The 14075-nt window shown below is 36.4% G+C and overlaps 1 protein-coding gene across 2 annotated transcripts in view; it reads left to right on the forward strand.

Annotated features, from left to right (window-relative positions):
• HEATR5B (HEAT repeat containing 5B) overlaps positions 1-14075 on the forward strand; it is a 98948-nt gene that overhangs the window by 44050 nt on the left and 40823 nt on the right. For both annotated transcript variants that reach the window (XM_041755039.1, XM_041755040.1), the window contains exons 20-23: positions 170-359; positions 2828-2997; positions 9562-9706; positions 13517-13756. In XM_041755039.1, coding sequence (XP_041610973.1) covers positions 170-359; positions 2828-2997; positions 9562-9706; positions 13517-13756 — 745 coding nt within the window. The remainder of the gene's footprint in view (positions 1-169; positions 360-2827; positions 2998-9561; positions 9707-13516; positions 13757-14075) is intronic.

A 14075-nucleotide genomic window follows, 5' to 3' on the forward strand; every position in this document is an offset into this window, starting at 1 on the left:
GCAGAGAAACTTAAACATAACATTTGTACATCAGTTGCTTTGGATAAAGTATTTTTAGATCATCGACTAAAAAGTAAGATGTTAGTATTTATTAAAATGTAAGTTAAAAAGCCAATTCAGTGTACTCTAATTATTCCTTACAACTAAATAAAATTATATTTCTTTCCAGACATGGTCTCTTCATTCACTTGCTCTAATAGTGGATTCTAGTGGCCCAATGTATCGTGGATACGTGGAACCAACATTATCTCTAGTTCTTACCTTGCTCTTAACAGTTCCACCTTCACATACGGAAGTTCATCAGTGTTTGGGTAGATGCTTGGGTGCCATAATAACTACTGTTGGCCCTGAGCTACAAGGTGAGTAAATTAATCTTAGATTAAAGGAATTAGAACATTGCTATCTTTCAATTTCCTGAATGTCACTATCATGTTGCTTAATGAAAACTTATAATACTACTAATAATTACTGAGTATTGAATGCTTGTTATATATCAAAGGCCTTCAACTCTACTTCTTTTTTTTTTTTTTTTTAAGAATTTTATTTTATTTATGATAGTCACAGAGAGAGAGAGAGAGAGAGGCAGAGACACAGGCAGAGGGAGGAGAAGCAGGCTCCATGCACCGGGAGCCCGACATGGGATTCGATCCCGGGTCTCCAGGATCGTGCCCTGGGCCAAAGGAAGGCGCCAAACCGCTGCACCACCCAGGGATCCCTCTACTTCTTTTTTAAATTAATTAATTTATTTGTTTGAGAGAGGGGGGGAGTGAGTACAAGCAGGGGAAGCAGCAGAGAGAGGAGAGGCAGACTCCCAGCTGAGCAGGGAGCCCAACCTGGGGCTTGATCTCAGGACCCCAGGATTATGACCTGAGCCAAAGTAGATGCTTGACCAACTGAATCACCCAGGCGCCCCTTAACTCTTCTTTTTATATATGCTATTTTATTTAATCCCTACAACATATTATAACTGACTGTTGTTTGAAGTTTTGAGCAGAGAAGGACTTTCTTTTTTATTATTTTTTTTTAAGATTTTATTCATTTATTGAAGAGAGATTGCAAGTGAGAGAGTGCAGACAAGGGAAGCAGAGAGGGAGAGGGAGAAGCAGACTCCCCACTGAGCCAGGAACTCTATGTAGGGCTTGATCTCAAGACCCTGAGATCATGACCTGACCAGAAGGCAGTGGCTTAACCGACTGAGCCAGCCAGGTGCCCCCCCCCTTTTTTTCTTTTTCCTTTTTTAATTTTTTTGGGGACAGAGAGAGAGAACGAGAGTTGGGAGGGGCAAAGGAAGAGAGAGAAAATCTTTAGCAGGCTCTGTGCCCAACGTGGGGCTCAGTCTTACAACCCTAAGATCATGACCTGCGCCAAAATCAAGAGTTGGAGGCTTATCCAACTTGAGTCATCTACGGCGCCCCTAGAGAAAGCCTTTCTAAATTAAGTTTTACCTGGAGCCCCATGAAGATGAAGATGAAAGTGGAATTCCTTTGTCCTGGAGTACCCTCCACTTCTCTTCATGAACTTCTGCTTCACTGTTTTTTTGAACTCTAAGGATCAAGAACATAGTTTGAAAACTCACTGCTAAGGGAGATAATATTATATAATTTTTCTATGAGGAACCAAGCTCAGAGAAGATAAATAACTTGTGTAGAGTTACTTAACTGAGTGGCAGATTTATGATCCTGAGGCCATATTCTAACCACACAATTCCACTGATATAATTTTACTAAAGGTTGAGTGAAACACAGAAGGCAGAAAATTACTGTGAATTTATCCTGAATATATCATCCATTTTCAGAGTTTTCCTTTTTTCCCCTATCATTTAGTAAAGGCGAGTCAGGATTTTTATACACGTGTCATTTAAATCTGACAGCATCCTGAGATAGGTGCATCTCTCCATTTTACACATTTTACTCTAAGGCTGGGAGAGATTAAGAGCTTTTCTACAGTTTTGTATAGCTTGTGAGTAGTTTAGAGCCAGAGGTGAAGCCCAGGTCAATTTCCTTTGCATGCCTTCATAACCACTGTGTTGTGTTGTCTCCATCTGGACAAATATTTTAAAGAAGAAAGAAGTCAAAAATGAAAAGATCTTAATGAAGAATGCTAGGAATTGGAAAATACGTGATTTAGACATGTCTTTCTCTTGCACTCCGTGTTCTCTTTGAAAAAGTTGATAATTATTTCATCCAGTGTTATCCTAAGAATATGAACAGAATAAATACCTAAACATAGGTACTTACCAAGTGCTTTCTGATGCAATAATGATCAGACAATATGTATTTCAAACTAGAATGTGACTCTATGTGACTATGATTTCCTTGTTTGGCATTATATGTATATAAAATTATTTCATTTTACACTGGTAAAAATTTTAAATCACTTATGTTAGACAAGACATTTTTTATAAAGGCAGTATATAATACTACTATTATTTTTCCTATCTCTGTAAAAGTTTTTCATTAATCTTCTCAAAATAGAATTTGAAGTTATTAAATAGTATAGTTATAATATTGGCTGAACACAGAAACAGAGAATGAGGAATCTTCTGGCTCTTTCAAATAAAACAGTGATGGGTTTAAAAGACAATATAGTTTCCTAGGGAATATATATATAAACCTAACCAAATCTGGGAGGGATATATTATCATCACATACAATCATGTTTTGAAATCATTTCTGTGGACTTTGCAGACTGTTTGTCTTGAAAACAATCTGAATCGTAATCAGAAATGGTTTATTTAGAAGATATGGGTTATTTAGAAGATAATTTTTTTCTAGGAATATTTTCTGTAATACTAATAATAGTATTTTACATTTTATTTTGCTACCAGGGAATGGAGCAACAATTTCCACCATTCGTTCTTCTTGTTTGGTGGGTTGTGCAATAACCCAGGACCATTCAGATTCTCTTGTTCAGGCGGCTGCCATATCTTGCCTTCAGCAGCTTCACATGTTTGCACCCCGACATGTCAATCTGTCTAGTCTTGTTCCTAGCTTGTGTGTAAGTATAAAGCTGCTTCATTCATTGATTTATTTAGGAAACCCCAAATTTGTTTCCTAAAAGATTAAACTAGACCAAAACAAAAAATGATAAGTCTCCTGGATTGTGCATTCTAGAGTTTCACCTTCAAGAGTCATTTATGACTGTTCATTTTATGTACTGGTTTCCTTTTTCACCTTTTAAGAAGTATTTGGTGAACTGTTTATTTCTTGGCTAAGAATGCATTCATATTTTTAGTCTTTCCCGTTCAGAATTTTATCTCCTCAATTTGATCAGTGATTTCTGAGGGTTACAGTTTTTAATTTGTTCACTTAAAAAGTACTTATTGAGAGCTAGTTACATGTCACATGCCATGCAATGTATTGGGAATATATTTATAGATGAGACAAGACAAAGCTTCTGCCATCCTGAAATTTGTAGTTTAAAAGGGAACATGGTCAATAATAATTATTTATAAATAAGTGCTAAGAAAAGAGAAAGAAAGAAAGAAAGAAAGAAAGAAAGAAAGAAAGAAAGAAAGAACTAGAAAAGGCTATAGGAAAACATGTAACAGGGGAGCCTTTCAGAATCCAGGCATTCATAAAAGATGTCCCTGAAGAAATAATTATTGAAGATGTGATCTGCAGGATAAATAAGAATTAGTTGGGGGAGAAAGCATGACATTTCAAGAGACAGCATTTATTTTTAGGCAGAGGGAAAAATATGTGAAAGGCCCCCAAAGGGGAGATATGTGATAGATTTGAGAAACCGTTTAGGTGGTGTGGTTTAGGCTGAGAGATGGGGGAGTGGGGCCTGGGCACAAGATGAAGCTGGACACTTAGCCAGGTGAGAGATCACATAGACTATCTAGATGTATTAAAATTTTGGGCTTAATGACTTTGAGAATTATGGTGGTCTAGGAGAGAGATGATAATGACTTGCTCTATGTTGGCAGCAATGGAAATAGGGAAAAATAAATAGAATTGAGCAATATTTAAGAGAAAGAATCAGTGGAATCTATTGATTATTTGGCCATAAGGAAAAGGGAGAAGGATGTAATCCAGGTTCCTGACTTGAATATAGTGTGATTTCCTGAGATTGGTAACACTGGAATAGGAGGAGATTCGGACGAGTAGGTATCATTAATTCAGTTTTAGCCATCTGGTTAGTTTCATGGCCTGGAGCTCAGAAAAGAGAAATTTGTTGGAAAGGTAAATTTGGGAGGCATAAGAATTTAAATGGGAAGTAAAGACAGGAATAGTTAAGATCACTAGGGGAAAAGTGCTCAATGAGAAACCCACATATAAAATTAAGGAAAAGAAATAGATTCAGGAAAAATATGAAGCTATCTGAGAGATTAAAGGAAAAATAGTTTGTAGTGTTAACAGTAGCCAAGTGGAGTAGAGGCATAGTCAGCTATATCACATATTGTTGAGAGATGAAGATGAGAGCTATAATGTGTCCTTTGACTTTTGTCATATGATGTCTTTAACAAGAGTTCATCTAGCAGAATGGTTACAAAATGGAAACCCAGATGGGCTAACAATGGGATGCGAATAGAAACTTCATTCTAAAGTTGACATTAGGGGTACCTAAGTGGCTCAATGGTTGAGTGCTTGCCTTCAGCCCAGGGTGTGATCCTGGAGTCCCAGGATCAAGTCCCACATTGGGCTCCCTGCACAGAGCCTGCTTCTCTCTCTGCCTGTGTCTCTGCCTCTCTCTCTCTCTCTGTCTCTCTCACGAGTAAATAAATAAAATCTTAAAAAAAAATAAAGTTGACTTTATAGGAGAGGACTAAGGGCCACATGTCAAAGGGGTGATGTGGTCAGGTGATACTTTTTCTCCTATGGTAGTGAGAAGTGAGAGTTTAAATGCTGAGCAGATGAGGGACACCTGGGTGACTCAGTGGTTGAGCATCTGCCTTCGCCTCAGGGCATGATCTCGGGGTCCTGGGATCCAGTCCCACATTGGGCTCCTGCAGGGAGCCTGCTTCTCCCTCTGCCTGTGTCTCTGCCTCTCTCTCTGTGTCTCTCATGAATAAATAAATACATACATACATACATACATTCATAGAAGATGGAACCAGTAGGGTGAGAGAGTTTAAGGTGTGGGGCAGAGAATGGGTAACCCTCCAAAGTTTCTGATAGGATAGAGTTTCCAGGGCACAAGTAAGAGAATGTCTCCCCCAGTGCAATATGAAGAAACGGGAAGAGGATGAGTGTAGATAGAGGTGGGGTTTTGGATTTGGTGGTTGGAAGTTGGGGGGCTATCATCTAATAACTTGTATCTTCTTGATCAACTAAAAGGGAAGGTAAGTTTTATGAGTGAGGGAGCAAAGAAGAGGGCCAGAAGTTTGAGGTGAATAGAATGTAGGAAATTGAACTAACTGGAGAAATAGAAGATTCTGTGGTAATACTAAGGGTTCAGCTGAGGGTAATGACCCTTTTGCTCCATTGTGTGATTCATGATGCTAGCAGTTCACCTTTAAAGATTTTTCTCCAGCACTTATAACCAACCTTTGAGCAGCCAGATACTTTGATACATTCATAGTTGAACTTTGGCCAAGTAGATTCAATTAAATGACAGCAGGATGAAAGAAATAAGGATGTTAAGATAGTGCTACAATAATGCATTACGAGGTCTCCTTTGGAGGAAAGCAAAGACAGCAGGAGGCTGATATATAGGGAGAAAGAAAGGCACTGTAGATGTAACCATGGGAGGATATTGCTCACGTAAAGGGAGGAGAAGGTTATCCAGGATGGGGTGAAGGAACTGAAAGGCTGACATATTAGATGTTAGATCTGATGTGGTATATTTTACTTATGCAACAAGATTTTATCTTGTTTCACCATAGACCAGGGAAAACTGAACCAGTCCTAGACCATCAAAGAATCTGATCGTGCTGCAGGGCAGAAACCAGATGCACATGAAATGTGTACAAAAAACATCCACAAACAAAATAGTTGATTAATAGTTTACACCTGATTGCATTCTACAACAAGATATGTAGCATCCTGCCCAAAACCATGGTCTAATGCCTAATCTCTGAGGGCATAGATGACATATCTTGAGCAAATTGGCTCTACATGATCAAACTGTTATGTGATACAGCCTAGATAACTGACAAACGTGATGAAAATATAGACACTTTTCAGGCTGTCTGGTTCCTCTCTACATTTTTTTTCTCCTTAAATATAATTATACTATGGAGGTTGACCTTATGAGATGGAACACATTTAAGAGGATCTGGTAAAGTAATAATGTGAATTTCTTTATTTCAGTGGAGGTTGTCAATTAACCATAGGCTACACAATGAGCTTCCTGTGTATTAACACAAGATAAATACCTCAAAATTTATTTCCTTATTAGCAGGACACCAAGGGTTTTGTTACAAGGCATGTTGGAGTAGTAAGATTACAAGTAGTTGGTTGGAAGGACATGGCATGGCTGGATAGAGATGAGAAAGGGGGACTTTCACAGGGTTGTCTTGTTTCCACATTGCCAAAAGCCCCCGTGCTATCTCTGTTGCCAGATCTTTTCACAGTGAAAAATAGTCCACCCATGGGTTCATTCAAATTAGTGGAATCAGTTCAGATTTTTATAAATTTCTTGTTCATTTGTAATCAATCATTGCCAGCAGGAATGTCAGTGTTATGTAAAACCACATGTATACTTAACACAAATGAAATGCAATTTTTTCAGCAAATGTATTGAGAGGTGAGTTTTACCATAGTAATCTTTAAATTATGTAAAAGATTTAAAATTTGTGTTATGTAAGAACTATTCAAAATATGCTTTTGAAAGAATAACCACCTATCTGAGTTATTATTATTTCCCTCTTGGCAAGCAACTGTTTTTTTTTTTTTTTAAGAGAGAAAGAGTGTGTGTGTGTGTACGCGCACACACTCATGAGTGGGGTGGGTGAGGGGGGCAGAGAGAGAGGTGTAAAGAGTATCTTAAGCAGGCCCTGTGCCCATCAACCCTGAGGTCATGACCTGAGCAGAAATCAAGAGTCAGACCCTTAACCAACTGAGCCGCTCAGGTGCCCTAGCAACTGCTTTTCATATCATGTAACCACAGTTACGAGTTCTCCTGTCTGAATAGAAGTATTCCACACATAGGCATTTTTGTCATCTGGGATAATTGTAGAAAATGTCAGTTACAGCAGGGGTGTCCAGGGCGAGATGTGTATATGGTGGGCACAACAAGGGATAGCAAGGTGGCATACAGTGTAAAGTAACAGGCATTTTTTAAGGAAGGTAGAGGTCTACTATAGGAGGAGGCAACACAATGTTCCTGAGGTTTGTGGAAAGAAAAAGAAACTTCTTTAGAAAACAATTAGGCATAATCTAAAACAGTTGAATATATGCATATGCTGTGACCCAGAAACTTCATTCTTAAGTAAACACCTGACAAAAATACATGTGCATGTGTGCTGAAATACATGTACAGGAATGTTCAGTGCTGGGTTATTTATAACAGCCACAACACAGTAATGGCCTAAATGTCTACAGTCAGCAGTGGATACAGAGTGATATGATTATTCAACAGAATACTACACAGCAGTGAAAATGAACTGTGAAATGTAATCACATGGGTGACTCACAGACAAGTTGCTGAGAAGAAACCAGACATGGAAGAGGGCACACTACCTGGTTCCATTTATATCAAGTTCAAGAACAGATTAATGAAGCTATAATGATGGATGTCACTATAGACTGTGATTATCTCCAAGGGGCTAAGAAGGTCCATGAGGAAGCCACATATTTTTATCTAATATATTTTATTTTGTATTTTGTGGCTTTTACAAAATGCCAAGGGAGAGTTTTACAAACAAATATGTCTTTACTTTTACCTGGTTTACAGTGACTGTAAGACATCATCAATTGTAATTTACATATCTAAGTTAGAGATGTTAAAATGGAAAACAAAATATGCCTCAGAATCATTAAAATGGATTTTTTGGAAAGAGTAAACAGAAATTATTTTTTTTCCTCTTTGGCACTGCCAGTCAATATTTGTTGAGTGTGTTTTCTTACCTACAATTCTTTTTTTTTGTTTGTTTTTTTCTTTTTTTTTTCAAAATAAAAAAAATTATTTTTTGAGGAATCTATGTCCAACATGGGCTTGAACTCACAACTCCAAGATCAAGAATTACATGCTTCACCAACTAAGCCAGCCAGACACCCCTCTTAGCTACAATTCTATTTAGTTGCAACTAAATTAAATTTTTATGGTATTCTGTTTTATATATATTTGGTCATTTGATTCTTACCACAGTTACATAAGATAGAGCAGATATTGTTCTCATTGTACACATAAAAAGGCAGAAACTCTGAGAGTCTAAATGACTTGTTCTTCCCATCTCATATGACCGTGCTTAAGATTTCTAATTACAGGATATTTGAAAGTTCCAAAATGTCTTCATTTTAAAGGAAATGGAGTGAATAAAGCATTTTATTGAAAAAAAAAAAAAACTGTCAGGATTTCTCCCCTTGTAGATACAGATTTAGATATATTTAATACTTGATATAAATTTTATGGGCTATGAATTTTATGCAAATACATCTTGAATTACAAATGCTATATTGGTAGCATAAAAATACTATTCAGCATTGTGAAGAGGTGCTGTATTCTGTATAGTTATTACCCCCCTACACTATTTCTGGATGAGATTTTTTTTTCTAAAATATATTTCTTATGTCCTTGCTTAAAAGGCAAGCACATGGAACATAATTTAGTATTTTCTTGATGAATCAGATTTATAGTAATAATGATAATAGCTAACATATATTGAGCAAATAACATCTCTCAATCACTGTCCTAAGCAAAATACTGGCATTAACTTATTTTATTTTCACTATATTCCTACAAAGAATTACTCTCCACATTTGCCTGTGGGCAAACAAGGCACAGAGAGGTTAAGTAATTTGCCTAATGTCACACAGGAGTCAGGGACAACCAAGATTCAAACCCAGTCTAGCAACTAGAGCTTGAGGTCTTAATCATCTTATTGCGCTGTGTCTTATACTTTACTTCATGTATTAAAGTGTACTACATTGATTCTTTCAGGAACTTTTGAGATTAAAAACAATTCTATTCCAAAAGGGCCCATTTTGGAATTCTTTCCAGGTGTTTATGTTTGCTTGATTTTATTTTTTTATTTAAATAAATACCCTTCTTTTCCTTCAATTCATGCTGTGTGCCCTACCCCCTAACTTTCCATTGGCTATATATAACCTCCATGCACTTAAAAAAAATTTAGATGATAATATTTAGTAGGACCATATGTAAAATGAGATGTGCACGAGATCCTTCTAGATTTTTATGTAAGTATATTATATGATTTATAGTGACCAGGTCTTGGGACAGTTATTTTGGCCACTAAAATATTCCTTATATACATCATTGATTATTTTTCCAAAAGTACATCGTTTGGCTATATGTTTAACAACTGATGTATTAACTGATGTATTCTGTTGTTAAATGAAGAGCCTCTTTACAAGTAAGGTGTTAATACATATTCATTAGGCAAATGAAATTCCAATTTTTTAAAGAAATTGTCTAATATGCTATTGTTTACAGGTTCATTTATGTAGCTCCCATTTGCTACTTCGCCGAGCAGCTGTGGCTTGTCTCCGGCAGCTTGCACAAAGGGAAGCAGCTGAAGTATGTGAATATGCCATGAGCCTAGCAAAAAATGCAGGTGATAAGGAAAATGCTGGTACTAGTAAGTTACTTTATCAGTCAATATTCTTTTTGTTTAAATACTTTAAGATTTCAAATACGTATTGCTCTTTAACATTTTTTCTTTGAAGTATGGTCAGTCTTCTTATTTTAGGTAAAATAAAACCATTATCACTTTGAAAATTCCAGTATAATTTTCTTGGTAATTTTACACCTTTTACCTTTTTTAAGGTTTGGAGCTAAAAAAAATACTAAATATCATTTAATATCAAGATACTTGTGCCATCCCTTCACGATGATTTACCTATATAATGGATAACTAACCCTAAGGATATTACTTTGCATCACTAATAGACTTCTGGAAAGAGAAGTTATCTATTTTGGGGGTACCTGAAAGCTTCCAGTCTCTGATGCTAGGTGACCCTTTGTGATGTAGCTTTTCCTCAAGAAGGTAAGACTAGAGTAACCAATAAAACAAAAATGTCAGTAAATGTTTGGGTAGCAAAAGGTAGATCTTTGCTTTCTCCAGTTTTTAATGCATTTTGGGAGTAATTCAACCAAAGCTTGAATTTCATAGCTGGCCTTTTGGTCTCTAGGGATAGGTTGCTCACGCACTTTTCAGACCTTAACTGACAGATATTTTCCCTATTGTGAGAAAATTTTTACTTGTAAGAGCTTTCTAATGCATAGAAGTTGCTTGAGAACTGAGAAGCAAGATACTAAAATAACTTCAATTTTTTGCATAGTATAAGAGCTCTATTAACAAATATACTGTATTGTAGAATGTAGAAAGAAGTTATTTATATAGTAGACATTATTGCTTTTAAAAGAGAAAACATAGCCAAAACCAAAAATAATTCTACAATTCTCAATACATATAAAATTTTAAAACTTATACATGTCAGTCACCATAATCAAAATTGAAAAACAAACTAAGAGGGGAAAATATTTGTAAAATATATTTATTAATTTATTTTATTCATTGAAATGTGCAAATTTATATTTTAATGTTCTTAAAGCTTAAAATCTTAGTATGTTGGAGTTCCTAAGACTACCCTGAGGTTTGATGATGCAGGAGGAGGACTTAGCATATAGTCATGCTTATGGCTATGATTTATTACAGCAACTCAATACAAAGCAAAATTTGCAGAGGGAAAAGGCACTTGACATTAAGTCTGGAGCAAACCAGGCACAGATTTCCAAGGCCCACACCCCCATGAAGTCTCACAGAAGCTGCTCGACTCCCCAGCAATGAGTCATGAACAGCATATATGAAATGTCTACCAGGGCAGCTTGTCAGGGGCCCAATGCCCAAGGTTTTTATTGAGTGCTTGTTTACTAGGCATGTTCTGCCTCGCATGTTCCAAAAGTCCAGACATTTGAAGGCAAGTAGGTATTCAGCATGAACCATACTGTTTGTACAAATAGCTTAGGCATAGTGAGCTATTTTGACCAGGAAATGGTGAGAACTGTCTTGAAACCCAGTTCTCTGGGATGCTGGCTGAGGCCTAATCTGAATATCAGGCCATATAAGACATCTCAGGCCTGCTATATTAACTCTCTTCTGTAGAAATTATGAGAGAATAAGAAACATGTTTCATCAAAGAAGAAATGTTGGGGCGCCTGGGTGGCTTGGCGGTTGGACATCTGCCTTTGGCTCAGGGTATAGTCCCAGGGTCCCAGGATCCGGTCCCACCCACATCAGGCTCTCTGCATGGAGCCTGCTTCTCCTCCCTCTGTACCTCTGCCTCTCTCTCCCTCTCTCTCTCTCTCTCTCTCTCTCTCCCTCTCCCTCTCCCTCTCTCTCTCTCTGTGTGTGTCTCTCATGAATAAATAAGATCTTAAAAAAAAAAAAAAAGAAATATCAACATATGAATATTTTCAACCTCCAGTGACTAAATAATTGCAAGTCAATACAATCATAAGATAGCATTTTTCTTCTATAAAACTGACCAAATTAAAAATAATCATTTTAGGGATGCCTGGGTGGCTTAGCGGTTGAGTGTCTGCCTTTGGCTTAGGGCGTGAACCCCAGGGTCCTGGGATTGAGTCCTGCATTAGGCTCCCTGCAGGGAGCCTGCTTCTCCCTCTGCCTATGTCTCTGCCTCTCTCTGTGTGTCTCTCATGAATAAATAAATAAAATCTTAAAAAAAAAAAGAAAATAATAATTATAACCAGCACTGGGAGAGGTATGGATAAAAGAAAACTGTCTTATACTGCTGGTAGAAAGAAATGTAAAGAAATGACAAATTTTCTGATTTGTCAGTATTTTTTGTCAGTTTACCCTTTGACCTAGCGATTCTTCTTTTAGGAATTCATCTTCAATGATCAGTGTTTTCTCTCTCTCCCCCTCCCCTTTTGGATCATGACTTGATCCAAAACCAAGAGTCAGATGCTTAACTGACTGACCACCCAGGCACCCTCAATGTTCTCTTAATTCAGTGGTTTGCATACCATATAGCTATGAAAATTCATGTTGTAGGAATCTAATTCCTGATGTGGCAACATATTCACTACCAGCTGCTAAGTGAAAAATAAGCCTCTGCGCCTAATTTCTTGCTAATGTTTTCTTTCCTTGGAACCTTTTCTTTTGACTTTTCCTGCTATCTGCATTCCTCTCATTGTGGCTATTTTCTACAAACTTCCCCTTATTTTGCCTTTAGAGTGACTCAACTAAAAGAACCACTTTCAGTTTACATCCCTTTGTCTTACACTTTTCAAGGTTCAAAGGGCTTTAGAACTTGGAGCCTCCTAGTATTTTTTCTTAAGGTTACCAGTTGTACAGCTTCTGGTGTTTATAAGAACAAAAAGCTTTTCAGATAAAGCAAGACATTTGACTACTATTTATAACAATATTACTTTTTTAATTGAGGTATAATTGGCATATAATTTTATATTAGTTTCAGGTATACATCATAGTGATTCCACAATTCTGTACATGATGCAGTGCTCACCATGATGAATGTAGTCGCCATTCGTCGTTATACAACGTTATTATAATACTGTTGACTATATTTCCTATGTTGTACTCTTCAAGCCTCTTACTTACTTTATAGCTTGAAGTTTGTGCCTCTTAATCCCCTTCACCTATTTTATCCATTTCCCCACTCAAAATGACTATTTGACTATATGTTTCTTAGAAAGGATTTTCCCAGTTTTTAAAAATTAATCAATTAAAATTTATTTATTCATGAGAGACAGAGAGAGAGAGAGAGAGGGGCAGATACACAGGCAGAGGGAGAAGTAGGCTCCCTGTGAGGAGCCTGATGTGGGACTCCATCCCAGGACCCCGGGGATCAAGATCTGAGCCGAAGGCAGATGCTCAACCACTGAGCCACCCAGGCACCCTGATTTTCCCAGTTTTTAAATGATCTTTTAGAGTGAAATCCATTTATAATTTGTGTTCTGGCTTTATAGATTTTTAAGAATCTGAACTATAAGACTGAATAAATTTCAATTTGTTCTATAAGACTAAATAAATTTCAGTTTGTTCTAATAAATATAACAATAATTATATTTCAGTCTTTTAAATCTACTTAGAATATGTCTTTCCCACATCTTTCCCACACTTTTCTCTTTTTTAGAATGAAATAATATATTTATTGAGTTTTCTATGGAGATTTGTTTAAAATACCTCAGAATAATCAGTCTTAAAGATCATAGTTTTGCCTTTATTGTCAGATTCAATTCTAAATCTATGGCTATATAAACTGGAGAACATCAATTCTACATATAGCTAGCTTGTTTTGTTGTAATTTTGAATTTACATGTAAGCCTGGGTCTTTAACATAACTGTTACCTGCAGTATACAGCAAAATCCTATACAAGCTCATTTGTAAAAATTGCTTTTCAGATATCAATCCTTTTGCACCTGGAGTCAGTTCTCGAAGTGATATCCATTGCCGGCACCAAGGTGTTAATATAACAGAAACTGGTCTTGAGGGACTTCTTTTTGGAATGCTAGACCGGGAGACAGATAGAAAATTATGTTCTGATATTCATGATACTTTGGGGCATATGCTCTCATCACTGGCTGTAGAAAAACTTTCCCATTGGTTAATGCTTTGTAAAGATGTCCTGGCAGCTTCTAGTGGTATGTATTTAATATATAAAATATGTTCCTCTGGTATAAATCTGTACATGTAAATGTATAGATATAGATACATAAAAAGATATATAGATACATATATGTGAATTTGAGCTTATAGTTAAAAATGCTAATAAATTTTCATCTATAAATGTTGAAGGTGAATTATGTTACAAACTAATGAGCTTTTTTTGATTTAGGGAAAATAACTAAATTCAAACAAAATTTTCGTGTATAAAAATCCCAGGTTAACTCTGTATTCATAGTATGTAAAACTAGTAAAATATGTAAAGCACTTTTATGTTATCCTTTCTTTGCTTTCAGA

Source organism: Vulpes lagopus, chromosome 5 (genome assembly GCF_018345385.1).
Source record: "Vulpes lagopus strain Blue_001 chromosome 5, ASM1834538v1, whole genome shotgun sequence".
NCBI classification, from domain to species: domain Eukaryota; kingdom Metazoa; phylum Chordata; class Mammalia; order Carnivora; family Canidae; genus Vulpes; species Vulpes lagopus.